Raw genomic sequence first — 9,932 nt, 5'->3', positions numbered from 1 at the left:
TCAGCCAACTAAACAATAAAATCAAACATGTGAAGAATGTACATATAAGCACATAAATTATAATTCGACAATGCACAAGAAACTATGCACAATATAGATATAACACATTCAAAAAACATACCTTAAAAGTTTGATATGCGACAATTNTTTATTAAAATTTAGAATTCTGAAATATTTTTCTGAATGGCTATTAAATCCAATGTACTGGCTTTCTCCAATTTTCTTCATGAGTAAAATAGAAAACAATTGTAAGAGGGACATTGAAATAATTCATCGTTTCGAGGAGAAGGTAAACTCAACTTGTGAATAGAATTTTTGTTTTTATTTAAGTAATTAACGGTTTAATTTAATCCGTAGGTGTTCAACAGAAGAAAAGAAAATTTTGTGAAAAAAATGCAGCAGCAATATTCCTTAGAGAAAGAAGCAGGTAATGAAGAAGAACCAAAGATGAAAGCAAAACAACGTCTTATCGATTCCCTGTTGGATCTTCATGTCAAACATCGTTTAATATCGGAAGAAGACGTTATCAGAGATATGGGAGGCACTATTTTTGCGGTAGGCAAAAATTTACTTAATATCTAATCTACTTAATTTATTAAAGGTGTAATCGAAAATAATTATAAAACAGTTAACTCGGCGACAAAAATTATAATTAACGTAAAACCTGTTTCAAAACTAATCATAATTACTTTCTTGAAATTAGAAATTGTATTTACTTTAAGATGTTCGTAAAATCATTACATTTCATTCATAATTAATTGCTAAAGTAAATAGTATTTGTAATTTCGGATTAATTTATAATTTTTTGACATTTAAAAATTTGTAGTTTTTAAATTTGAATTTTGTCCTTTTATATTTTTATTATGTGAAATGTAATAGGAAGAAATTTTAGACATAAAACAAAAGGTTTATTAATTACTGTATATTTTGTCTATTTACATACACGCAGGAAATGTATATAAGGTTTTTAATTTCTTCAAAAAGGAATGATTCTTCAAATGAAATAAACCATGATGTGTTACTCTGTAAACAAAGTTTTTTTTTTATTTTATTACTTTTAAAGTTACATTACCGAAATAACAGTTCTGAAATGTAATCGACAGTCTCACCTGTAAACAAAGAAACGACATTTAAAGTTATCAACTCCTTTTTATTATTTATCTTTTCCTGCTTCACCATGTATCGATTTTGCCATATTGTTTTTTCTTATGTCTCATGTCCATGACAGCGGGACGCATGGATAAAGTTTTTTTAAATTGAAATAGAGATTTTTCTCTTTACATCTCTCCCCTGGGGAAGAAAATTTTCAGTATAATTTTTGCTAATCATCTCCATCATCTTCCATTTCACTGTCTTTCCAATACAGGAACTGGCATAAGTTTTGTAATATGGTACAGGTTTGAGTCAGTTTTTCTGTGCCCAGTATCTATCTTGTATATTGTATTTGAAATTTTATCAATAATCTTATACGGCCCCACTTTTAATTCATCTAGCTTTCTCCTGTTTAACTTGTTACCATTTTCTACATACACCATGTCTCCTACATTAAATTCACAGTATTTTAGCTTTTTATCAAATCATATCTTGTTGTAATTGTGTGATTTTATTGTATTCTCTAATGCTATCTTTCTATCCTTATTCCAGTCACTAAGTGATATATCTTTTCTTATTCATTCGGTAAAATTGTAACATCTGTACCATATAAAAGATATCTTGGTGAAAACCCCGTAACGGAGTGGTTTGTTTCGTTGTATTTGTTTACACATTCTTGTGCTATTGTTGACGAAGCTTTCTTCTTTCCTCTTTCATTTATTTTACATCTAATTTTGTTTACTAATGTTTGATTTAGTCTTTCATTCAGACCATTTGAAAATGGTGCATTTACTGCCGTGAATACTATAGGTATGTGCTTGTCTTGTAAGAATTTCTGGAATTCTTTTGAATTAATTCCTGGGTATTGGTCAGTAAGGATCATACCAATATTCTCTGTTTTTGTTATGTCCTGGACTAATTTTATAAAATCACTTGCACTCTGTGTTTTTGATGTTTTAATAAATGCATATCTTGTAAAGTGATCTACCAGCAAATGTAGTTATTTTTTTGTTGATCATGAACCTCCAAATCCTCTAATTGTGTCAATGGACATTATCCCAAAAGGCTTTGCAGCTGGGCCTAGATGAGACATAAATCCATATTTATTGTGTCCTGTTGATTTGTTTTTTATACAGATTTCACAGCTCCTACAAACTTTTTTTATATTAGTTGTTAGATTTTTGGCTGTGTAGAATGGACTAATTGTGTTCTGCATTTGTTTTATTCCAATATGGCACAGGTATTCATGTAAATTTTCCAATAGTTTGATGCTGAATTGTTCGGTAAGTATTATATATATTTTTTCCAACTTTCTTTAAGTATAATTGTTGTTTTTGAATCAATTTGCTTTTTTTTCTCTGTATTTCTATATTGTTATTTTGATCTAATACAATATCTTCTAATTTACATAAGTTTGAAACTTTTAATTGTTCATCTGTATTTGTATTTGATTCTAACACTGGATTTCTACTAAGGCAATCTGCTTCCAAATTTTGTTTTCCAGGTGCATGTTATATTTTAAAATCATATTGTGGTAGATAGTATGTCAAATCCCCTAATTTTTCATCAGTCCTTGATTTTAAATACATGTTCTCTAGTGGTTTGTGGTCTGAATAAACTGTGAATGATTTGCCAATTAACCAGTATTTTCAGTATCTCACTGCTTCTGCAATAGCTAGACATTCTAAGTATATTCCTTTCTTTTTCTTTTGAGCTCCATTTAATATCTTTGAAAAGTAAGCCACTGGTTTTTCTTTTCCATCTGGTTGTATATGTTTTAAAATGACTCCAACACCTGCTAAAGAAGCATCAGTATAAATATTAATTGGTAAATCTTGATCGAAAATCTCCAGAACTGGTTGAGAGCATAATAGTTTTTTTACCGTTTCAAATGTCTTTTGGCATTCCTCTGACCAAATTAATCTTTAATTCTTTCTAAGTAAATTGTGCAACAGCTCTAGAATTATTGCACTTTTTGGTATGTAATCATGATAAAAGTTAATTTTTCCTAAAAATTGTCTTATATTTTTCTGATTTTCGGTAGGAAAATCCCTTATTGAGACTAAGTTGTCCTTCATTGGTTTAATTGAATTATTTTCAATTATATGTCCCAGGTATTTCACCGAGTCTGATGCAAATGTACATTTTGTAAATTTTAATCTAAAACCTTCTTTTCTAATTGCTTTCAGTAATAGTGATAAATGTTGTATATGCTGAGCAAAAGTTTTAGAAAATATAAGTATGTCATCTATAAATAATTTACTGCAAAATCAGTTAGTTTACACTTTCTTAATACATTACTTAAAATTCTCTGAAAAATCGCTGGTGAGGTCTTTAATCCAATGGGAAGGCATGTCCACTAATAGTGTCCTTCCTGTGTTAGAAACCCTGTCTTTTTCCTGTCTGCAACTCGTAAAGGAATAGACCAGAACGTACAGTTTAAATCAAGAGTTGAAAAAAGTTTGCAATTTCTTGTCTTTATGAACAGATCTTCTATCAATGGAAATGGTTGGGCTTGAGGTACTACAATTTTATTCAAATCCCTGAAATCTATACATAGCCTTGACTTTTTTTTCTCTTCTTTTTTAAATGCTAAAGTAACAGGTGCAGCAAACGGGCTGTATGATTCTTCTATCAGGTTATTATCTAATAATTTTGCTATTTGTTCTTCTATTTCTTTTTTATCTTCAGTTGTACATCTGTAAGGTCTCTTACTACAATATTTTTCTACTGTTAGGTCTATCCGTGCTTCATATCCATTGACCTTGCCAACATCATATTTGTCATTTGCAAAAACTGATTTATATTTTTCTATTAGTTTATTTATTTCTGTGTTTTTATTTTCATTCAAATGACTTATTTTCATTTGAAAATTTTCTACTTTTTTTAACTCTTTCTACCCTGTGGGCACTAAGAGGGCCTCTTTATGCAAGCCCATTATGGGTTTGGCCAGGCCCACAATGGGGCTGCCGGGTGATGAGGGACGGGGCCTGACATATCTGAATGGCCCACCCCCGAAAAATTCCTGGGGATTTTCCGACCCGTTCACATTCGAACCCGGGTCCCCCAGAGAGGTAGGCTGCCACCTTGACCGCTCGGCCATCCAGCCTGAAAATTTTCTATCACATGTTCATTAAAATTTATTTTGTATTCTTCTGATGTGCTTTTATCTTGTTCAGTATGTAATTCTGTATTTATTTCTTTATTTGAACAAACTTCTTCTTTTTTCTGATTTGCTTTTTTGAGTTATTTTTAAATTTTCATCTTGAATTAGTTTGAATGTTTGTATCAAATCTAATCCTATCAAAAAATCATACTCGAAATTTTGTTCATTAATTATATATACATCTACCCATTTTTCCAATTCAAAGATTTTTATTTTTAAATTCGTCAACCCACTTGTCTTTCTAACACCATTAATTGTTACCAGGTTTGCTTCATTCAAATTTTTTTCTGTTCCTGTTAGTTTCAGTAATTTAGAATTAATCAGAGACACATTTGAACCTGAATCGTAAATCCCATATACTTCTAATTTATCGCTCAGTAGTAGTTTGAGATTTATTAATGGCGTTACTATCCGTGTTTTCTGATCGGACTTGTTTAATTCGGTTTCTATTCTTGTATTGTGACACTTATCTAATATTTTTTTTTTCTCATCTTCTCTTACTTTAAACTAGCATATGTCTTCCGGGTGATAGCGAAGACCTTTGTTTAGTTTTTCACAAATTTTACATGGGGAACGTTCTTCATTTCTATTATTCGTTTTGACAGTTCCATATTTCCTTTTTGGCACATAACTTTTCTTTTTCATCATGTCACCTCATTAAACAAGCTGACTGTATCTTCTATTGCTTCTCTGTCAATCTTATTTAGTATGAATTCTGGTAAACCAGCTGCAATAAGATCCACCATTGTACCTGTATCGATTAATCATCTCATCTCCAATAAAATGTTTTCTTTTGTTATAGTGTAATCCAACAATGAACCTTCTTTATATTTAAATAACAGTGCATTGGTGATGGGGCTCCATCGCTTGTTTGCGAATGACTCACAGAATTTTTGTTTCCACATTGACCATTCTGCATTAATTGTTAATTTTACAATCATGGAACTGTACCAGTCCACACACCTCTTATCCATAAACAGCCTCAACATTTCAATTTTCTTCTCATCTGTTGTGACATCAAAGCATATGCATTCTTTCTCAAAAACATTAATCCACTGGTTTGCATTCATATTTTTGCTTGTAAATTTTTCCAGTATGAAACGTTCTGCAACATTTTTTAAGTTTTGCAGTCTATTTTCCTCTGTACTTTCTATAAATTTCTCAAACAGTTTTTCTAATGTATGGGTTTCTTGTATCTGTGCTATATTAGGCTCTTCTCGATTTAATTCTTCTAAAAATTGACTGTCAAACTGCACATTTCCGTCCTCTTCTAGGTAAGTATTCTTAAGTTACCCGGTCAATGTAATCCACATCCTTCTTATTTGGTATCTGTTTACTAAACTTTTCTTCACTTTAGCAAAGGCATGTGTTTTTCTATGCCTCTATGAAAATTCGCAGGACGTAGCTCTTCTGGTATTGCATACACTTTATTGTCACTTGTTGCTATTGAAGTTATCTCATAAATGTTCGATTTTCCATCACTTCCTGGTAACAATCGAATACGAAGCAAGGTTTTTCCATTTTTCAGTAAGAGTTAGTAACAAAAATGTCGTTTTTTATAAGGTTTTTAATTTCTTCAAAAAGGAATGATTCGATAAATGAAATAAACCACGACGTGTTGTTCTGTAAACAATTTTATTTTATTTTATTAGATTTAAAGTTACATTACCGAAATAACACTTCTGAAATGTAATCGACAGTCTCACCTGTAAGCAAAGAAACGACATTTAAAGTTTATTCTTCACTATATCAATTCCTTTTTATTATTTATCTTTTCCCGCTTCACCATGTATCAATTCCGCCATATTATATTTTCTTATGTGTCATGTCGATGACAGCGAGATGCGTGTATAAAGTTTTTTTTAAATTGAAAGAGATTTTTCTCTTTACATACATACTTTTGAAAAATTAAAAATGTGTATCTACTGATGATTTTTAAACATTATTATTATGATTATTATGTATAATTAAAGAGGGAATATCGGGTGTAAAAGGATAGTTATACCTTAATTTTTCGACTTCATTTTGAATGTGGTTTCTCTATTAATTATGTAAAATAGTAGTTTGTAAATTTGTAACATAGTTTTGTGAGTTATTATCTGTTATCAAATTATTATTTCGAGTAGGCCTATTAGTTAGTCAAATTCCTTTTATAAACACATTTGAAAGTGTTCAAAGCAAGTAATGTCTGAGATGATGACCGAAATAATTCAAGTCCATAATAACAGAATTATCGAAAATATAAATATACGTCATTATATTACGACATGTAATGGGCTGTGTTAAGTCAAGACAATTCAAGGTGGACGATGTGTATTTAGGTTTTCGTTTGACTAATTACACAGTTTATGGACAGTTTAATGTTTATTTCGTCCATCGATCGAAGACATTTTGTTCATAGAATTAATCTGATCATGTCGAATGCGAAAGAAAAATTTTTAGTTTCATTGAGGAACTGAAACTTCGTTTGCAAAGGCGTACGTGTGTAGCATTCTATTCTGTTAACCGTGTTAAAATTATAAACAGGATTATTTATAATTTTAACACAGTTAAATTTGAGATTAAACCAAATACTACTACTGATACCCCTTGTGATAGGATGAAATTTCTCTTTGATTAATTTTAACTAAGAGACTTTTTTAATAATTAACTTATTATATTAAAATAAATTACCCTAAAAATCCTCAGTTACATTATGTAATATATTTAAAAAGTTGTATAAAATATCTTTAAATATAATAAAGTTACATGTTATGGTAATTTAATTATTCCACCTTAAATAGTAAGTGAAGTTTAAAGAACAATAACATTTTTGACCTGGTTAATGTGCCATTTTCAGTATGGAATAGCTAAAACATTAGCATTTTTTAAACTTCATACACTGTTAATGGTGCATTGATTGATTCAGTAGACTAGTACTTTATTATAATCATAAATAGAAAGTTTTATATTTTAATTTATTTAAGAATAAAATAATTCTGATTAAACAATAACAAATATTTTTATAAAATATAAAATGTTTATAAATAATGTAATTTGTTTTCTAAAAAAGAATAAAAAAATTATATTTGTCTCTAATTATACATTTTTAATGTTATGTATAAAAATTAATATAAATTTCGGAAAGTTTAGCATGAATTGTTCCGAAATTTTGATAATTTTGTTTTTGTAATCTCTTTTCGTTTACATCGAATTTTCACTTCATTTCACTTCTTTTAAATTAGGCCTAATCTCCAATAATTACGTTTTCCGTGAGAAGTAATACCACCCTCCCTTTTACTAATATTATTATTTTTGGCTTCATGTATAAATTTTGAAAGAATTGAAATGACGCATTTTTTCTCTTTCATTTTATCACCGAAATTTACGCCGGATACAATTGGCACCTTTTGAAAGTTTCTGGACTGTTTTCTTATTGGAGGAAAAAGTAAACTACCAAAATCAGATTATAGATATTTTGTCGTAAATAGTACGAAGAAATATGTGAACTGCTTGCTGCAAGCAATGTGATTGCGCATTGTAAACTGATATGACAGGAATATGAAAGAAGCGCGATATTCGTGCATGCCTTTCGTAATTTTACCCGTTTATTATACAGTATTTATTTTATTGCAAATGTAAATTATGTACAAAGCAATTTTACATTTCTTCTTAACGTATTTTAATATCAGGGTCACGATACAACTTCCCACGTTATGTCGTGGACTCTTTATTTTTTGGGAAGATTTCACGAAATACAGGAGAAAGTCTATTTAGAATTGCAAGACATTTTCAAAAATGATATGAATAGAGATATTACTATTGATGACCTGACGAAAATGACGTACTTAGAATGCGTAATTAAGGTAACCTTCTTAATTTATATAATACATTCAAGGATTAGTTTTATAAATTATAATTTCCAGGAGTCGATGAGAATCTATCCTCCTGGTCCTTTTATTGCAAGAAAAAATCCTACGGAAATGAAAATAAGTAATTTTTGATATTTTGCAATTTGGTTTTCAATAACAATATTTTATATTTGTTATTGACTTGATTCATTAAATCGTTGCCATTAAAATAGGTAATTGCGTGTTGCCTGCAAATTCGACTCTTGTCATCAGTATCTATGGCATCCATCATAATCCTTCTGTTTACGAAAATCCCGAAGTTTTCGATCCAGACCGTTTTCTACCTGAAAACTATAAAAATCTTCATCCTTATGCATTTCTGGCATTTTCTGCCGGTCCACGAAATTGTGTCGGTAAGTGATTAGTGAATAAATACAAAAACAAAAAAATTATTTTATAAAATAATTTATTTACAGGAAGTAAACTCGCCATGATTAGTATGAAAACAGTTTTGGCAAATGTTCTTCGTAATTTTAAAGTTTACTCTTTAGATCCTCAAGATAAGATCGTTACTTCATTCGAAGTTATGTTGACTCCAATATCAGGTATAAGAATGTGTGTACAACAAAGACGTATGTTTTAAAATATGAAATAACCTGAACGTTGGGGTAATTTTTATTACAAATTTATATAAACATATAATTACAATAATATTATTATTACAAATATATAATATTATTACAAATATATATAAACATATATCATGTAATCTAGACGAGTGCATTTAAAAACTGTATCGAAATTATTTTACTTATTAAAGTTTACTAAAAAATTGTAATTCACATTTTTATAGATAAAAGTGATGAGAATAAAATGTATTTTGAATATAGTTATTAAATCTACTTTACAATAATATAGGGAGAAGATGGTATTATGGAACTCTGCAGGTATTATGTAACCCCTCCATTTCAAACTGATAATAAAGGCGAACTGTAGCGGATTGTGGCTGAACTGAACTAGGCAGACATCCATAGCAAGGGGAAAATCTACCGGTTGTCGGTAGCGAATTAGCATATTTGTGTTTTTCGAAATTCGAAAGTTTTGAACACTAAGTGGATTTAATTATTTTTAAAATATAAATCGAGTAGTGGTAGGTTCACTGATGCATGTATTCCATTCCAGAGACTTAGGGGTATATATTAATCTGTGCGATGTTCACGATGTTTAAAATTTGATCTTGACAGACATAAGTTAATTGAAGATGGCGATTCGTGGAATACGGACCCCATTGGTGGTTTTAATATAGAATCCGTCTAACTTTTGTAAAAGTATGTGGTAGATGAATGAAAAAATAGAAAGAAAATGAAAAAAAGTAGAAATACTTACCTAACACTATACGGGCATTATATTTGTGATTTTTGTGAATGATTTGCTTCTTCTTTGTACATTTCTTTATTATTACTATTACTATTAAATCATTTTTGCGATAAAATACATTGGAGTAAATAATTTATGTAATTATTTAACATTCTTTGTACTTTCCTATTTGTTTTTTGATACATTAAAGCATTTTTTGAAAACGTACATAAGGTTCCATATTACCACCCTGTTTTCCCTAAGCCTGCTTTTTGACTTTTTGTACAGAAGCCTTCAAAAACTATACTTATAGTTACACTAGCGAAAAATCCAATCAGGAACATTTAGTTTAATAGTTACCGGTACTTGCACAAAAAATGTGGATGTAGTTATGATACCTTGTTTACAATTCACTATAATGAAAATGCGGTTCCATAATACCACCTTCTCCTCTACTATTTTTTGCTGTTTATTGCATTTTATTTATT

General features: G+C 29.6%; 1 protein-coding gene across 1 annotated transcript; it reads left to right on the top strand.

The window, feature by feature from the left end:
- Positions 1-216: 216 nt before the first annotated feature.
- Positions 217-8,751, top strand: LOC111625273 (cytochrome P450 4C1-like). Its single transcript, XM_023368375.1, has 6 exons — positions 217-289; positions 358-555; positions 7,930-8,103; positions 8,164-8,230; positions 8,322-8,501; positions 8,565-8,751. The coding sequence occupies exons 1-6, from the start codon at positions 227-229 to the stop codon at positions 8,729-8,731; spliced, it is 849 nt and encodes a 282-aa protein (XP_023224143.1). The 5' UTR covers positions 217-226; the 3' UTR covers positions 8,732-8,751.
- Positions 8,752-9,932: the final 1,181 nt, after the last annotated feature.

Source organism: Centruroides sculpturatus, unplaced genomic scaffold (genome assembly GCF_000671375.1).
Source record: "Centruroides sculpturatus isolate CEXI.00-Female unplaced genomic scaffold, Cexi_2.0 scaffold221, whole genome shotgun sequence".
NCBI classification, from domain to species: Eukaryota; Metazoa; Arthropoda; class Arachnida; order Scorpiones; family Buthidae; genus Centruroides; species Centruroides sculpturatus.
This window is presented reverse-complemented; position numbering and strand designations above follow the sequence as displayed.